This window comes from Rissa tridactyla, chromosome 1 (genome assembly GCF_028500815.1).
Source record: "Rissa tridactyla isolate bRisTri1 chromosome 1, bRisTri1.patW.cur.20221130, whole genome shotgun sequence".
Taxonomy (NCBI): domain Eukaryota; kingdom Metazoa; phylum Chordata; class Aves; order Charadriiformes; family Laridae; genus Rissa; species Rissa tridactyla.
Window position 1 is genome coordinate 100,917,292 of NC_071466.1, and position 19,545 is coordinate 100,936,836.

General features: G+C 40.3%; 1 protein-coding gene across 1 annotated transcript in view; it reads right to left on the reverse strand.

The window, feature by feature from the left end:
• Positions 1–224: 224 nt before the first annotated feature.
• Positions 225–19,545, reverse strand: part of SH3BGR (SH3 domain binding glutamate rich protein) — a 29,888-nt gene continuing 10,567 nt past the window's right edge. The window contains exons 3-7 of the mRNA XM_054208682.1: positions 16,017–16,097; positions 8,703–8,816; positions 4,103–4,132; positions 1,994–2,101; positions 225–730 (exon numbers count right to left, since the gene is read on the reverse strand). Coding sequence (XP_054064657.1) covers positions 2,036–2,101; positions 4,103–4,132; positions 8,703–8,816; positions 16,017–16,097 — 291 coding nt within the window. The 3' untranslated portion in view covers positions 225–730; positions 1,994–2,035. The remainder of the gene's footprint in view (positions 731–1,993; positions 2,102–4,102; positions 4,133–8,702; positions 8,817–16,016; positions 16,098–19,545) is intronic.

Here is a 19,545-nt window from a genome sequence, read left to right on the forward strand (position 1 = left end):
AACTCTGACAGAAACCATCACTATACCCTATCTCTAAACACTATGTCTACCCGTCTTTTAAATACCTCCAGGGATGGTGCCTCAACCACTTCCCTGGGCAGCCAAGAAGAAGGGAGGAACTTTGCATCGCCTACAACCGTTAACAATGGAGAAAATGTAACTGTACAGATCTTAGCACAGCTTGCTAGGGTTAAGTTAACACTTTTGCAGACAAAGAACAGATATGACAGAAAACGCATTTATTTAAACTGCTGTACAATGGAAATCTCAATCATTTTCAAAAGCCAGCTGGGGGAGAAGTGACTCACATAGCTTGTATATAGGAAGCCTCTTTGCAGTTTTCAGTGCTGAAATTCATTTTCTCTGAATACGTCACTTGTGCGAGCGCAGTTATCTGCTGAGTGGCAGCAATGTGTTTGGCAGTATATAGACATGGAGAAAGACATGGTTCCTGCCCTGAGGAGCTTACAATCTAAAATGTGACATGGACAATACTATTCCAACATGTAACAATCAACTGAAATACCACCAGTCAGATATAAGAAGACCCATTTTAACAAGCAATTGGAATACCAAATATATATATAAAGGCCACAGGTAGGACAGAGCGGGTGTCTTTGTTCTGTTATGTATTCATATGTTCATAAGTCTACAGGCATGAAAGGTAGTGATGGCTTGCTTGAAAGAGTGATTTTATTTTCTTTGGCAGGGCTGCTCCAGCTTGTGCTTCCTGAACAAAAATAAGGAAAATTAGATTAGATTAGACCTTAGCACTCCTTCTGTGATTTTGTATGTCTGAACGCTGGACAACATTGGTATGAATTAATTCCCATGCAATAGAGGAACCCAGATTTGGGAGGGGTAGCGTGACAGAAGGGACGGATTTTTTGTCCTGTTGAGGCACTGGGTCTCCACACCGATGTCCAGTTGGTGAAACCTATGTCAACTACCCCACAGGCAGAGTTATGTGGGAATCCCACTAACTCTAGAAAGGGCATATCATGTTCTATGTCTCCAACCTCCCAAAGGCAAATCTGCTGGAAATTCCAACTTTCTTGTAGGTTAATGGTTTTTCCCTATTAAGTGATTGTCTGATCTTTATTTCTGTGCAGAGGAGAAGAGACAGTAGGAGGAAGAAGAAAACCTGAAAATTAAATTTGAAACCACATGCTGACAAAACTTAAGCAATGCTGAATGCTCATACATATATACAGGCATAAATTCTGCCTCCCAGATACTTCCTGTTTTGACGTTTTAAAGTCACATTTGGCCTAGTTTCTAAGGCAATCAGAGTAATTTTATAGTGTGTCATATTTCTGGTCAGGCTCCTCTCCCTTCCCTAGTAGTGGGTTTTTTTTTTAACATTTCAACTAAATTTGAGAGAGGGCTTCATTTGAGACACGAAGCTCCTAAAAGTTTCAGTGAAATCAGTAGCTGAGTAAGAGAGGAGAGGAATGAACTCTTATCCCAGATAAAAGAGAAGCTGCAATGAGACCAGCAATTAAATGTACTTTTGGCCCAGCGTTTGGGCCCTTCGTGCATATATACTGACTGCTCAAGCAGTACACACCTAGCACGCTGCACTTTGCATTGCTCATATTTAGGGGACACAGCAGAGAGATGGGGGTTACCGCAGGAAGATGCTAAGGAACATGCCCAAAGCAGATATCAGAAGCCTGGCCCGGAGGTGAAGGTTGTAAGAGCGATGGGGAATGGACCGAAGGGCCTGCAGTATTCGGTGATTATTAGGGATCACAGAGACAGCTGTGTAGAAAAGTCTGATTCATTGGTGCCACAGAAACGGCGAAAACAAACAGACTCATTAAGGGCAGTAGTTCTGACTAACTTACATGTCAAATGCATAATGCCCTTTTTGGTTTTGGTACGTTCTTTCCAGTCTTGTCATTGCATATAACAACATTATGTACAAATTTTTCAAGTTTATGTTACTTTAAGAACATTTAGAAACTGTGCTGGATATCGTAATAGTTACCTGAAAACCTGTTCAAGAAAGAATTTATCATAGGGAAGTGTACTAAGACTCTTCTTGCTCCTCCACCTCTTCTTTTTCTTCTCCCTCTTCCTGCTTTTCTTTTTCTTCCTTTTTTATAGAAAATAGTTGTAGTTATCATATAGGAATTGAAGGAAAAATAAACAGCCTTGAAATGCAGACCTCTGCTTCTGCAACTGTTCTGTTTCTAGTAAATGTAATATCATTTGAGCTTACAAAAATAGAACAGAGAAGTAATTTTTAATCTTAACATGCCAGGGCTTTAGCTTTGTGGAGTTAATAGGAAACTGCTGGAACACAAGAACCCCCTTCTTACAGAGGTTAGAACACAGTACATGGTTAAGCTGTAAATAAATGTTCACGATCAAAATGAGAATGTGAAATACATGTAAATATGACCAAAAGTTTTGTATTTTTAATTATATGCTTTCTTGGAGCAGTAAACAAGTCAAGATTCACAGTCAACTAGACTCCCAAATAATCTAAAAGTCATTCCGGGTCAGATAATACAGCCTTGTTTCTGTTTCCAAAGTTCTTATTTCTCTCTTTTATATAGGAGAAATAGCACAATTTAAAGGCAATAGCCCTTCGCTTCAGTCACCCAAACGAACAGTCATCTGAAAGCTAGCATTTATGTAAGACGGACAAAAATCTGTGTTTGTCGTCTTTTAAGAGCTAGTAAATGAAGCTTTAAAGTGGAGCCCTACTCTGAAAAACAACTGAGAATTGCATTGTAGGCTTCTCTGCTCCTTCTCTTCCAGCAAACTCTTGTTCAAAGGCACTCCTTCTGTGTGTATAAACAAGCTTTATCTCAAAATGTCATACCTTCATATATTACTTAGACTACAAAAATTATGGGAATTTCCTCCTGGCGTAATCAACCAATGAAAGAATACTCAATTAGTTTTCAGTCAGGACTGCGGGTAGCATATAAGCAGCACAGACCTTCGGTGTTCATCTCAGACACATACTGTCTGTAGGAAAGTCACATGTGAGTCGCTAAGTAAAATCCTGTTTAAACATGTGCTTGGGAATGGACCTGTTGTAATCAGATTCCTGGTCTGAATCACTGCATTTTAGGGAAAACCACTGCACTAAGGGATCATTCCAGTAAAACCAAAAACATAATATGAACATCCGCAAAGGTCAGCTGGATTAGAAGTTCTTGTGCCAAAGGAATATTGCCTCTTTCAGCATCTTCCCCCAGGAAAGGTGCCTTTCTCTTTGACACAGGGCCAGGCAAGCCCACAGACACGCAACATCTTTCAGATATTCACAACTTCAGTTCAAAATTCAAGTCAATTACCTTTTACAGAAAAAAAAATGGGTATTTTCCTTGCTTGACGCATTAGTTAGTGGTGCCAGGGTGCACTAACCAGCCTTAACAGCCCTTGCCAGCCCCACCAGGAGCCCCCGCACTTTGCCCATGGTCCCAGGAGCTCCATTTCAGCTGCCAGGGCCACAATGCATAACTCTTGACAGCGGGGACGTGGGAGTAACTATACACAAGTATACGTGCATGTACTGCAGTTTGGAAGTGGGAAGATGTGAAGGTGTGCTCTTATTAATTGCAGGTTTGTAGTGGAAAACAGCCTGAAGTAATCATTAGTTTTACCGAAATAAAGAAATATTCAAGGCATAAACGTGCAATGCTGGGCAAAACAGAAAAGTGTATAAGGATTTGCATCTGCGTCTTAGAAATTCTGTCAAGGAAAATATATCCTTTATAGGCAGAACTGCCTAAATTGTCAAAATGACTCTTTCACACTCACAGCACTGAAAATGTAATCAGCATGATGTCAGCTGGCAATTGTCAAAGATATAGTTGTCTTGGGAGTCCCTGGCAAATTTTATTAAAGAATCTGTGAAAGACAATTTCTCTCCTATTTACAGATTTTAATGATTAAAGGCCTATCTTTGTTCCCAAACAATAAGACTTTGATATGACCAATAATTATCTCTAGCAGAATATAATACTAGTATATTTAGTTTCATGAATAAGAATTTACTTTTGAGTGAAGCAATGGGACTGAAAAGGAATTAAATGCACACAAACAAAAGATGAAAGCAAAATGTCCAAATATACTATACCCCTGATGCTGCATGTTCTTCCTTGCTTTCCTAGATAAGAGACACAAAAGAAAATGTTTAAAAGATAGACCAAAGAAAGAATATCAGAGGTCATACAGACAAAACACAGCAGAAATTAAAAACTGAATTTAGGAAAATGATGTGGAATTCAGTGGATTTGCTTTGAGATAATGTCCTCCAGATTAACTCACAAAGCACATTTAAGCTAAGCTTTTACTTTGAAAAGGGGATATAAAAATCATTAAATACAGCTCCTTTTTTTCTCAGTTACTTCCAATCAAATCTGCTTCATTGACAAGCAAAGCATTAGAGCTGGGGTTTTGTTTGCTTTTTGAGGTGGGTTTGGTTTTGGTTTTTTTGGTAATTAGCTGGTCTTAAAAATGAAATTTAAATCAGAATTGTACAGAGTCTTATCTATGTTATATATCATCACTCAGAATCTGGCTTGCAATTCTGTTAACTGTTGTAGGCTGGAACAGATGCCTTGGCTCAACAGTACTGGGGAATAAAAATAATATAAGTTGGTTTTAGACTGCAGATAGAGCAAAAGTGATGAAGGGAAGAGAGATAAAAGAGAAAAAAATATAAATGTACAGTGAATAGAATTTAATTTTAGATACCAAGCTGGTTATTGGAGAGAAGAGCTAATCTTACGCAAAATCCCAAAGAGAAAGGGCAAATGGAACAGTACCATGCAGAAGGCATGAGGGGCTGATACGAGTTTGCATAGAATGAGTTGAGATAAGGAAGTGAGCTGCAGTGCCAGGGTTTATATATGACCTGGGGAATTGCTGAGACAGAATACAGACTTGCATTATAATATGATTTTTGAACATGTTTCTAAAATAATTCTGCCCTGAAGCGAGCCTAATCTGTACTGCAAACTGATTTAACTGGGACACCACTTAAAAAATATTCTAACACCCGAGCTAAAATCTAAAGTCAAAATCAGATAGTGAAAAGAAAGAAAAATTATTACCACCGCATCCAGTCACCAGCAAAGCCCTCGCTGTGCCATGCGCATAGGAGGTCACAGTCTTTTCCTCAAAAATTTAAAAAACCAAGGGACAGACAACACAAGAAAAAGGTAAACCATATCCAAACAAAATGGTTCCTCAACGTTCTCAATCAGAGGATGGGGATTAGGTATGAAAAAAAGATTAGGAAGAAGTCAAGGATAAGCTTGATGAAGTGATTAGGGAAGGAAAGTACACAATAGGTTTAAGGTGAAAAAAAATGTCATAATCTAAAGAAATCCTAGTGCAGCTGTCCCTTGGTGACCCAGGCTGAAAGCTCTTCCTCTTACTGCTGGGTCTGTGTAAGGTACTTTTTATTGCAACATCTGCTCCGGACTATCCTGGATGCTTGTGTGAAGGAGGGGCTGGAAGCCTTGGCAGTCTAACGTGAGGTGTGTGAAGAACAACCTGTCACACTGAGTACTTATCCCTGCCGCTTTCAGGAGGCAGCTGCTGACTCAAGAGTTTTGTTTTTCAGAGTACTGGGGTCTCTTGCTGGTTTCCTCAGGGTCACACCAGGCCTGAGATAAAAAGCTGGATCTTCTGGACTCCTGCATCTCCCAGCCAGGGCAGCAGAAGTAGTAGGGGAGGGCTGCAGCCTCCACACGTACCCACACTGAATGTCGGCTGCCATTCCTGTGACTGAGGCATTGGAGGAGCCTTCTGAAATCTGGGACCCTCCATGCAGCTCCACAGTTGAGACAGTCACAGCTTATTTTGTTATCTGTCTTATACTCATTGGCAAAAACTGAGATATCTTTACCTCACCGAGACTCTTCTAGAATTTTTCCATAGCACTGGCATTTCTCCTGCAAAGTCACTGGAGAAAAGCCAGCTGGGTTACACCCCGCATGAGAGAGGCATTTTTAAGCTGGTTCGAAACTGGGTGCTAAATCAGGCCAAAATGCCAATACTAGATCCCCAATGGTGTAATAATTCAGGAGCAGAACATAAAACTGCGATGTTTAAATTATGGCATTTTGATTTGAGCGTTTGTCAAAAGAGTAGGGTGACACTCTAAAAGGGATCTGACTACTGTTCAAAAGATGCAACTGTTTGGCTGCAAAACACGGTGCACTGCTGATAAAAAGGTCACCCTTTCAGAACTCAGTATACAGAGACCAGCTTTTAACAAGTGAGAAGGAAAAAAAGACACGGGTGGGGAGAGTACCTGGAAAACATCTATTCAGTGGGGTCAAGCAGTCAAACAAGATGTGCTGGGCTGCAGAATGAGAGGAAGAGAGGGAAATACTGAAAATACTGTGTTGATACTACATGTATCCTTCAGGACCTAACATCCAGCGAGGATATTCCAATGGTAATCTGACAGTCTTTAAATGTATTTAAGCTCATAAAACCCTGGCCAGGTAAGGAAATGTTATTCTAGCTTTCTTTTATAAGGGTAGAATGAGATACAGAGACAAAAGGCGGAATTCATCTCATTGTAGCTGCCTCAAAGTCATTCTTCTCATCTAAACTCGTCCTCTGTGTGCTGTCTGTAGTGAAAGAGAATACCAGAATTTCTACAGATGATTCATGCCATCCTAACAGAAGTGATAATTGGAATGAACTATGGCAAGGCGGACAGATGTCACGTCACTGAAGTGATTTGTCCAAGGTGACATGGGAAGCGGGTGGTGGAACAAACTGAAAAATGGGGTTTGTGTGTCCCCAGCAGGAACCCCTGGTATCTTGCTGCCTCCAGTGATGAGTACCCTCTCTAAAAGCGAGTGAGACAGGAACAGAAACAGTGCTTTTTTTCTTCCTCTAGGAGCTAATATACACCTGGCATGATGAAGGTGGGTATCAGAGTTGGGCAATTTCAGGAAGACTTTTCCTCCTCCTTATGTAAGAACATTTTGACACTGCCAAGACTGCACAGGTGAAAGGGGGGGATTTGTAAGACTAACCTTATTTCACGCCCTCATAACCACAGAAAGATCTGTTCAAACACACTCTCTCGCCTGGTGCTCTCTCCTCTGCCACTCCCCTCCCTGTAAAACTAAAGGAGAATATTTTTTCCACTTACAGCTCCAATCCACTCTGTGAGAAATGGAGCAAGGTGCTTGTTGTATAGGAGTGGTATTGCATTATGTCATTACAAAACCTCTCATACACAGCTGCTTGACACATTTGCAGACATGTTCCAGCATTCTGTTCCCATTTGAAAAACATTAGAGTAGACTGCCAGCCAGAATGGCAAGTAATCTAATCCAGCCAGGGGATGCACTGCAGTTTTATGCTGCACTTCCCTTAAGAGCTGAGGAAAAAGGTATTTGATAGCACTCATGTGCCATCTGAAATTCATAGAGACATAAAAAGTGCTTGGATATAATTTAAAGAGAAATTTCAGTTCCCACTGAGGACTGTCTCTCCTCATTGCCATTCTGAAATTTTAAATGGGACTTCCCAGGGCCCGAGACTTGCATGAGGCTGTGCAAAAGGGTGCTTTTCCGGACTAGCAATGACTGATTCAGTCACTGTTAAAAAGGGTAATGGGGAAAGGCTTACAGAGAGGTGCTTCCTCTGGAAAAACATTGCAGCTAGATGGAAAAAAAACAAAACACATTTGTTTTGGTCTTTAGTGAAAGAGACGATGCATTTGTGACAGATATTCCACTGGGACTGTCTGATCTCCAAACCACAAAAATACCCATCAAGTGTAAGTGCTTGATCCAGCAGTAGGGCTGCCTCTTTGGGAAGAGAGTCACCTGACACTGCAACATCAAAATAAACCCATCCTTAAATGCCAAACTGTCAGAGCAGCAAGAGAAATAAAGCAGCTGGATCCCCGTCTCCAGACACAGGATCCATTTCTGCTTAGTCTCCACTGGGTCTAGAACCTGGCCGGTACATAAACACTCCACTGAGGAAGACACAGGCACACAACAGAATGGTCCCTTTTTATGAGATTCATCTACCTTTCAACCACAAGTACTTTACTGACGTTAGCTAACTGCAGGATATTATACTAGGGAATTGAAGGAACTCAGATGGCTTCTCCAAGAACCCTTAGCACTCCCATTCGAGATCCGCCCATGTGACTGTAACATCAGACCCCGATGCAGGCAGAAAGGATAAAAACGGTCTCCATTTCTGCACTGCCCAGGGCTTTCTGCATGGCCTGGAGAAGACATTGTCAGATCTGGCTTGCTGCAACAGCAGTCAATGCTGGTACATGACAACAAGCATTAACAACTAGATTTACGAGCAGTGCAGATGCTGGCCATCGATAGCAGCAAATTTTTCCACACAGATAGGACTCAGATGTCTAGTCCTAAATTATTCTCCATAACCAGAGTCTGCTTCCAAATGAGCATTAAAAAAAAGCTGATGGTAACAAGAGGCAAAAGGAAACTGTTAAAGACAGATAACTGCTGTTATTCAAGACTCAGAGCAAAGTTACCAAGGGTTTGATCTAGTTTTCGTATCACCATGATGTCAAAGAAAATGCATCCAAAAGACAAGCAGGACCACTCTTCAATCTGTATTCCCACCCTGTGGCACACTAGGAAGGCCTGTGGATTTATGTTTCATGCACTTAGCACAGGTAAAACCCTCATATCACAAAAAGGAAAAATTACCTGTTGATCTTCTGATGGTGATTGAGCAGACTGAGCCTCTTCATGAGCCCCTTCATCTGCCTTGTCTTCCGTGTGTGCCTCAGTTTCATCCGTGGCATCAGGCTTTTCACTCTCCTGGCATCAGAGGAGAAGTAATTGTTAGCTTCAGGGCACAAAACCGACACTTCATTTCTATAAAACTCTTAACTTTACAGTTTTGCGAGGTGTTTTTCTAATTTTGTTTCAGCACTCGAATGAAAATATACCCTTTTGGACATTTTCCTGTGAAAGGAACACTTGTTGGCATGTTGATCTGTTGGTAAAGGCATGGGATTCATGTAGGGAAAACATCAATTCAAGCACTTCTTCCTCTTCAGAGCACAGGAGATTCTCTAACTTTTCTGTGGAAAGCTTAATAGAAACCAGTGCTCACCCTGATGACACATTCTAGCTTCAGAAAGAAAGCCTTTTTCACCAGCATGCATTACAATTAAACTTTACCAAGAAGCTACAGAAAACCACAAGTAATAAAGGATTTTGTATGCAGTCTCTTAACTTTCTTGTTTAAAATCATGAGGAAACTGTTCCTCCATTCACACACCAATCTATCAAATCTATTTATTCCAGCACCGTGAACAAGCACCTCCTAGAAGGCTCTTTATTTTATGTCCCGTTGTACTTGCAGCTAGGTAGCTGTGAAAGGTCACACTGGATCACACACTGTGTCAGATAAAAGGAGACCTGTATGGCCTCAAGTGGAACAACAGAAATAGAATGAAATGCAAGAGCATGAAGTGTAAAGTCACATTATTTGGAACAGGTAGTTCTGGGACAAAGATTAGAAACAGACATTTCTACTGCACTTTGGGAGCTTGTTAGCTGACGATCATCAAAGGAGAAAAAGATGGACGTATTTAAATAACCACAGAATGACTGAGACACAAATGTGATGCGATAGTGAAAGAGGTAATAAATGTGATTCTCAGCTGCAGGAGGCAAGGTATAGCTGGTGCAGCTGAAAGCGAATATTAATGTCATTGTGTAAGGCCAAGGCGAAAGCTCCTCTGGATCGCTCTGTACCATTCCAGTCCCTCAGGCTCAAGAAAGAGAAATTCAGACTGGAACAGGTGCAGAGGGGAGCTACAGAATATTTGAGGGAGTGGAGAGCCTGCCTCATGAAAGGGTGACAAAAAAAGCTTCATTACTTTAATCTATTGAAAGTAATGCTGTGAGGGGATATGATGGCTCTCTAAAAATAGATCAGAGTAAACATCAGGGAGGGACAGGATAAGGACGAGCACTGTGGAAGATGCAAAATGAGCACAACCCAGCTGTAAATAGCAATTCTAATTATCAGCAATGTGAAATTTTGGAAGAGCTTTGTAGTAGAGAGGCAGAGGCAAAGGACTTAATTCATTAAAAGGGAATTTGTCCACTTCTGAGAGGTGTATCTGGTGTGGTTGCTTCCAGCAACAGAGAACTGGACTCAGGGGAGGTCCTTTCCTGTGTCATCCTAAATCCTACACGCTTTGGGCAGAGCAGCATGTCCCTGATAGAAGACAAGTTCCATTCTCATCCTTGTGACCAAGCCCTTACAACTCATGCACCTGGTTGGTTTGGGTTTTCCTGGTTTCCCATAATTTCATTTGTCTCTACAGTTAAACAAAAGCCCCGAGTCACGATCCCTTGTTTTTAATCTTCACAAGTCCTCCTCCTGTGTCCCCATCACCTATGATTTCTTCAGCCAGTGTGCTTAACCTATAGAAGCATGACACTAGCACAGCTATCTGGCTTTTAGCCCCAGAGCATACTTGGGTGAGTGCTGACTTAGAGACCTTTGTCCCATGATGTGGTGTGCAACGTCAGACACGTCCTCCTGCTGAGATGCTCTGCTGGATGGGGACAAAAATGACAGAAAGGAGGTTAGGAATGTTTCAAGCAGATATGATGACAGAGTGAAGATGGACAAAATACTTCTGCAGTTTTATCTTTTTCCTGAAACTTCACTCTCTGTAACATTTGGTGCCCTTTTGGCAATTTTCTCCTCAATAATGGAAAATCTGTTTTATATGTAAGGGGCTTGTAATGAAAAGAGAGTAGGCACGTAGGCTCATAAGTTCCTTTTCCTCTCTGCCCAGAAAAAAAACGGCAGGAAAAAAAACCCTATCAGCAGCAAGCATCTCCCTCCCTGCAGTCCCTCCCAGCTCTGCACTGCCCCTGCCCTCCTGGCAGCAAAAAAGAGCCTTTCCAGGGCTGCATGGTGGTCTGGAGCAGGAGGCTGATCGAGATTAAAGCTTTAAAAAGAAAAATAATTCTATATCTCACACAATTTGCGCACTCCGTTACACAGCTGCATGAATGTTTTTGCCAGCCCGTGGGGGATGCTTGGGGAGAGGAATAAGCAGCTGGGAGCAAGCAGAAGGTGCCAGAGGAAGAAGGAATGAGAAAAGACTACTTCTTTTTCTAGCAATATTGTCTCATTTCAAGTACACATAAAACTGTGGGCTCACTACACTCTGATGCTGGTGGCATTGTTATTAAAAACAGATCTAGAGAGAAATTTGTTTGGCTTAATTTGCCTTTTGCTTTTCCCCCACAAGCTAAAATAATATTTGAAGATTAAAATATGTAGTAACACAGACATATATTTAAATTCTCTTGTGCAACACTGTGTTAATACATTGTTTTCTTAAGCAAATGATAACTTCCTTACAGATACTTTCTTTGTAGCAGTTCCTAAAATGAAAAACATAATGTTAATGAAAACTAAATTGATTAGAGATTTACTTTCAGCTTGTATATTAACATTTCATTTTAAAATATATGTACTCAGTGTTTTTTGGCAGATACATAAATACATAAAGACTAAAGATGGCATTCTAATTAAAATGAACTTATTGTGTAAAACTATCTCAGATGAATCATATACTTACTCAGAGCATAAGGCAAAAAAAAAGGTGTAACTGAAAGAACTGACCTCTAGAAGCAGCGTGCTATCAGCCACAACGCACGTGCATGCAGAGACACATACAGAGTTCTTGTTAATTATATGGAGAACTGTGATGTTTGGAATATCATTATTATACTAGCTCTCCATAGAAACACAAAATTTAATTTTTAACTAATTCAAAATGAAGTACCATTTATGAAGACTGGCTGACAGGTCATTTACTCTTTAAATAAAAAGCACATACTGTAAATTTGTAATTCAAAGCAGCCTTAGCAGGAATCTTCTTCAACTAAAAGACTAAAGCTCAAGTATCTACAGATTTTGGGATATCAAGATTATGGATATTAAAACCAAGAATACTAAGATTAAAGATTTAAGTATATACAAGATTTGAAAACAGACACTCAGCTCAAGTAAATCAGCTTCACTGAGTTCACAGGGCAATTGCAAACCTAAATGATCTTGCTACAAGCTGATGGCTCTCTGGACTTCTGGGAAATGTAATCAGTATTCCATGTCAGTTAATAAAGTTCTCAAAAAAACTGACTGTCCCTGAAAATAAAAAGCAATTAATTACCTGGAAGGTGTAGTAATAGAGCATACTGTTTGTCATCTTAGTTTAAGTAATAGGCGTCTCATTGACAAAACAATTCACCTGTGCCATTTTAGAAAACAAGCGGTGCAGCCAGAGCTTTTAATGGGCCGTTCACACATTAACAATATTTCAGAGCATTTTCAAGAATATTGAGAACAGTCTCAGACAAAGCATAAAAGTGATTGGCCTTTAAAAAGAAACATACCCAACTTTGAGGGCAGCTGAGACTGACACACCTGACCCCAGACATACAAACCACATTGATTACAGCTCAAATGTACACAAGTATACTATTGGCACATCACTGTGCATGCCAGTAATCCAAGATTAAATGGGAACATCCAGAAATCTATCACTAACTTGAGTGATCTTTGGGTCGGACGTAAAGCACAGCTGTCCTCTAAATGCCAGTCTGCCATGAAACGTGTTTTCAAATTAGAAGTATTCTAGACCAGGTATTTCCTTCAAATGAGAAAGTATTTCATATTAATAGACTAAGGAACTTATTAACACAAATACTATGTCTGCTTCTTCTCTTAGGCACACAAAACTGTGCTACTCATCCCTGTTAAATGATGCTTTAGATAACAGGACAACCAGTGTGATGGGGAGGCAACAGGAGAGAGAGGATGATGTGAGCTAATTGATCCTTTTTGAAGTACCAAACCCATGTATTGATTTCCTGTAATGTCACTGAGTTTTATGACCACATAGCACACTTTAAGGATAAAGATGTACTTGATATATAGGAAAAAAAAGTGTGAAGATCTTTGCCTGACTCCCACAGTGATCTAAGCAAATAGCATTTAGAGCTTCGGCCTTTCCACCAAGATGTGCAGAAGTTTCCATGTGCCATCCAGGTATTAAATGCTTCATTGTACTGGATCCAGAAACACAATGACGGACACAGCAACTGGCCATTTGTACAGTGGTACCTGACCAGAACCCTTAGTAGAGGTCTGAAGACGGCTGGCTGCAGGGAGGGGTAGGTGCCTACTTAAGGCTGTTTTCCAGCCAGTCTGGTTAACTTTGATGTTGATTTGCTATTTCCTACTGAAACAATTGCAGTTATTTTTGTAAGTAAGAGGATACTTAAATAAACAAGTGTGTAAAGACTCCTTTGCATGTGTGCTGCAGATCTGAGAAGGATCTCCTTTATGTCTGTGTGTATTCAGAGCTTCTTTACATGTGTCTTAGAGTCAATCTACACCTTGGTGACAACTTTGATGTGTCCTAGACATATCAGACTCACCCTGTAAGTGTAGATCAGCTTGCACATTAGGCTCTGGCACCATCACAGCTCCAATACCTAGCAGTAACAGTTCAATGTAGACACTGGACAAGTAGGTCTGGTGCCAAGTTGTAGCCACCTACGCCAGAGAGAAGTCAGGGCTACAAAAATGAGAATCTGCAGAACTGGAACATGTATTTTGCATTCAGCAGGCTGACATGGCAACTAATTTAACTACAAGTATTTTGTTGGGAAGTTACAATTTATTGAGGAAGTAGCAAAAAGTTCCTCTGCTTCCTCAAGGAAATAGGCTCAAAACAGTCCTGGGTCAGGATTCTAGTGGACTATGCTGTAAAATGGCATCAAGGTCATTAAAGAGCTTCCCTGCTGCCGGTGCAATAGGAGAAAAAAGATGGATGGAAAAGCAAAGAGAATCTTCTGAGGCAAGATTATAAAATGTGTATGAGCTTCACATTAATCATTGTAATGTCTCAGTGAGGTCAAAACCCCTAGAAAGCAAATGCTAACTGACTGTTTTGTGATGTTTCCATGCTTTATAGTTTGCTTCTTTTATAACTTATCACCATATTCCAGAAAAAAAAACACAATTATTTAAGAAGGGATTAGTAGGAAACACTGTCATATGTGTCATCATCGCCTTCTCTTCCACACCTGACTTATTATTCCAGATTCATGCTGCTGGAAATCAATGTCATGAGCCATCCACTGTACTTCATGCTAAGGTTGAATTGACAGCTTAATGAAAGGAAAGTAGAAGCAGTGCAGTAAGGTTATTTGTATGACAAAGCACAGCCAGACTGTCATGCGGTGAAGGTGCTGAGAAACATCTCTGCAATAAATGCTAAAACGCTTGTATATGTCTCTCTCAAATTCAGGAACAGATTCTAAAAGGGAGACAATGTAAATATACTTCCACTCTTTACATGGATTTTTTAAAAACACTTCTCACTTATTTCCACTCTCTGGACTGAAACAATCACCACCACCACCAATGCAGCAATTAATCAGCGTAAACCATACGTGCTTGCTATCAATAGCACTAACACTTATCTGCCCAGCAGAACATACCGAACATATTATTTTCAACATTTACAAGGTTGTCACAAAGTAAAAACTGTAATACCCTCTGATGACACCTGGGAATGAATGAATTCTAAGAAATTGTTACTTAGCTTCACAGACATGCTATCTAACAGAACCTTGCATGAAGGCGCAGATAATATATGAAGTGGCAAGATGGAAAAATTTTATTTACCTCATTGATTCTCCAAGTATCTTTTATAATGATTATAATATGTAATACCTGCAGTCCTTTAAGCCTTTCATGCCTTTGTGGATATTAATTAAATGAATTCTCACAAGACCCTTGTGAAGTAGGCAAGTAATTTTTATTTCCCTTGATGGGAGATGGCACAGCTAAAGCAGAAAGTTTAAATCACTTGCTCCTTATCACACAGGGACTCAGTGTCAAAGACATTTATAGCAACTGTGGCACTCCCCTGGGTATCTCCTCATCTGTAGTTCTCAAAGCACTTAGCAAAGGCTTATTTTTCTCTCTGATTTTACAGAAGTGGAAAACCAGGGACATTTACAACAGCGTTTCACTCAGAGCTGCTACACAATTGGCAGCAGAGTTGGACCAGAAAGCAGATCTCATGCTCCAGGGCAGTTAGTTCTTCAGCCAGGCCACCATAATGCAGCAGAGTTCTCTGCTATCACTCTGGCTCATCACTCTCTTGATTCATTTCTTTCGTTGAATCATCCATGTTAAAGATGGCAACATTTGATTATCATCTAACACGATCTTAGGATAAGAGAGCTGTAATGCTCTCAGTTATAAAACTTATAATTAGAAGAAGGCTCTGTGAAAGATAAAACACATTGCTTTTTGTAAAAAGGAAAAAAAAAAAAAGGAAAGAAACCCAACGAAACATCTTTTTCTTTTTCCAGAAATAAATTAGAACATTTTCAAAACACAGTGGATGGAGAACAAAGGGTAGACTTGCCAGAGTGACTTCATAAAGTCCTGGGTGAGACTATAAGTTACCTCCTCAAGGCAGAGGGAGCGAACCTCATAGTGCCAGCCTGTGTGTACACACAGAGGATGGAATGGGTCCACAGCCCAGCCCCTCTGTGGGGCCAGCACAAACCCTGTTTGCTCAAGGTCTGATGCAGTCAGGGGGAAGTGAAGGTTTCTTGTAATTAACACAACCTGTAAATTGCATTAGGGAATTCTGCATCGTTGAAAAGCTGGACATGATAAAATACTGCTTTGTGTTAACAACAACAACAACAACAAAAAAAATCATCAGCTGGAGGCATGGTAACAAGCCTTCAGTGAAAGAAGGGAAGAGAGAAGTATTTTCTGTTATTTACTGAAGCAGCGACTTTTTTTTTTTGCCTTAGTAACAGTTTTCTGCACTAGCATCTAATGTAGTGTTTGTGACTGTCCCTTATTTGACATGCTGAGTCACTGACTACCTTCATCTTTTATTAAAATCAAATAAATGTCCCCTGTGGAAGGACAGCAGTGCATACCTTTGTGCCTGGAGGAGGAGCAAGACCCAGGAATGAATAAATAATGTTTTCTTCTTTAGCAGAAAAAAAGGATTCAAAATCCTAAAAAAGGAAGAAACAAACAACAGAGAATTGGTAACAAAAATCAAACAAAACGCACAGGAGGAAGAGACTAGACCAGGTAAATCTTTCTTATATTGATGAGAATGACTATGCATTTGTACAAGAGCCTGCATTATCTAAGCACCAGGAAGAAAACTCAGATAAAGGGAGTTTCACGCTGGCTGACAAAATGAACAAATGGGCAAATGTCTCCAGAGACTTACACTTTAATTATATCACATTTATGTCAGAATCAGATAAAATTAAGTGTCTCGTTTTAATGTGCCTCAGCTGTACACACCAAAGCAAAGCTATTCCCATTTAAATGTTAAAATAAAACTTGCTGAGAGTAAGAACACAAAATAGGCCCTCAAAACCCTGGACAGCTTTATGGCAAATAAAAGGCAACAGTCAACATAATAGCATGAGTGAAATGATAATGAGGAAACTGTTTATTTTAAAGAAAGGCATTCTGGTTAGAAAATGCAGTTACTTTTCAAACAAATTTAGCAAAGGACCGTGTTGTTCCCTCTGACATATATGGGCCAGCCAATATGTCTTGTCCACATGTGAAGTGAAGTTATAAATCATTATGCTAAATGCCTGTTTCCTCTTCAGTGCTGATATAACTGCGAAGACTTGAGGGATGGCTCCTATCCTACCATCTAGAACTTGCATGGTCTTTACTGTACTCACTTGCACAACTTTCCTATCAATTAAGGAAGCTCTACTATCACTAGGTTGTTACTGGGAAGTTCGTAACTCACATCTGACACAGGTAAAAATCAACATGTATTTAAGATCACAACAGAAACTCTGGTCGTAAGTGACCGGCCCACAATCACATCACAGCTCTGTGCAGGACAGGGGACTGAACTGAGCATGTCTGCTGAGTCCTAGACTACTGCCTTGACCATGTTATCATCCTCTCTCTCATCCCAAATAACTCTAAAAATAGAAGTCTGTAAATAATAAGGTGCTGACTCATCATTGAGACTTGTTTGTAAAGCTAAGTTAGAACCTGACTTTTTTTACTGGGTTTTTTAGTATTTCCAGAGACTAAATTATTGGCCAAGAGTAATTCTAGGGTAAGGCTGGAGTGGATGGTTTAGAAGTCACCTTAATGTCAACAAGACTGGAATCAATGACATTTCAATCCACTTTGGAAGAGGCAACATAGCTTAACAGACAGGATACATGACAGCCCATTTCACTGATTTATCTAAGGGACAGATGAGCTCTCACACAGACCAAGCTACAAGCAGCGGGAACCGCCCAGTCTGAGGAGGCCCCAGGGCACATTTTGCCCTGAACAGGCAGAATATGCGCTGCTGCTCCAGGCCATACATTTCTCAAACCATCTCTTTGCAGTTTTCATGTTGTTGTGGGGTTGTCCTTCTTATCTAACCCAAGTCTGGCCAAAGTATTTAAGAAAGCCAGTGTCTGAAGTCTAACCCAAAAAGCTTAGGAACAACACAGCAAACAAAACCACGAAAATTTTCTGCAATTCAAAAGGCTGGAATTTGACTTGGCCCTTTGACAGGCCATACAAACCCAGGAAACTTGCGTTTTCCTGCATACCACATACTCATAAAATACACTAAGCAAACTATGGCACAGTATGTCAACAGCTGGGAAACAAAGAGAAGCCTATAACAAGGAAGGGCCATGAAGTGGACTTGATATTTCATATGTCGTGTTAGCTCCTTCCCAGAAGAAAAGCAGCAGATGGCAAGTGTACTAAGCGTACCAGAGACACATAACCTTGTAGATAACCAGACCTGAAGGCACAAGCAAGACCTGTGAATGGCCAGATGAACTCCCTGTCAGAAGAGGATACAACCTTCTATCATATCAGGTATTCTTTCGCAACTGGTAGTGAACAATGACATCCCCCAGAAATGTGGCATCTCACAGTAAATGGAAGGTCACTTAACCTTGCTTACACTGAGGAGCAAGCTATTATGTGTTTAGCGTGGGGTAAAAGCATGACTACAGTGATCATGGAATAGCTTTTGTATTGTACATTTGCACTCTTACTTTCCTAACAGTGACTTGTTTGCATCTCCATTCACTGAATGACCAAAGATAAATGTTCCCGAGGCAGGCAGTAAGAAAAATGAGCAGTAACAATTTATTTCAGGTAAGCAATAGCATTATAGCTGTATGAGAAGACATAAATGGTCTAGGCAGAGGGTAGCAATGTCATTTGTCTTTGGAACTAGTCTTTGAAAAATAGTTAAATGTATTTTTTTTTTTAAAAAAAACACAAAACTCCATGAGTTTTTCTTTATGATATGAGAGCATATACACATATACACTCTACGCTATCATCCTTTGCATGACCACTGTGGAAAAGCCAGATAGCAAAACAGCAAACTCCAATGGGACGTCAGCAGAAAGTTCTTCCCCATGAGTGGTACAGCACCAGGTGAGGGCACACAGAGAGGGCATGGAAATGCCATCCTTGGAGACTTCTGAAACCCAGATGGCCAAAGCCCAAAGTAACATAAGCTAACTTTAAAGCTATCCCTGCTTTGAGCAGCAGGCTGGACTACATACCTACAGAGGGCCCTATGATTTCCATATATTTGACTTTAGCGGTTATATGAAGCACCAAATAAAAGTCTTACCTAATAATTCAGAGATTCTTTAAAAAAAAAAAGATGTACATGGGTATTTTGTTCTATGGATTTCAGTTTACAGAGAAAAGCATAGATTTCAGTTTGCAGAGAAAACCAGAAGTTTTCATTCCATTTCTTTCCTAGTTTTCTAGGGTTTTTTGTTAAGCAAATCAAAGACAAGAGCAACAGAGTGCTCAATATATTTAGAAAGTGACACAGATGCAGGCGTCTGTCTAGACATGAGCAAAGAAGCAGCTTAAGAAAAAGATCAAATAAGAACATAATTGCCAACACTGATGGATTAGAATGGATACTTGAAATTGGTGCTATAGCCAGGCATACAAAATGAATCAATTTCTAATCTGTTTCTTCAAGTGGCAATACCAAAGATCTGAAAGAAAAATAAGATTCAAACTATTTATAAAACAGTCTTAAGCTTCTCTAACCTCGCAGAAAAGCTGCTCACAGCTGGTGCATCTGTAAGAAACCTCCATTTTACAGTACAAGTGAAAACAAAAGAGAAAAAGAAGTGAAGCAGCTCTTCAGGGTCAGTCAGAAGATGACTTTTACGTATCAGCTGAAAAGGATATTAGCAACGGGATTGCATTTACTCGTTCATTATGTCAGTCTATTCCAGCATGTAAAGAAAGTCTCCTCGCCTGTCCCCAGTACCCTCTCTTTCCTCACCCCCACCCCCAAAATGTCACTGAACTGCACAAGACAAGATTGGAGATCTCAAAGGACCATTTCTCCAAGGCAGGAAGCACTATGCTATTCCTGATAGGTGTTTCTCCAATCCATTGGTAATGACCTTTAATGAGATA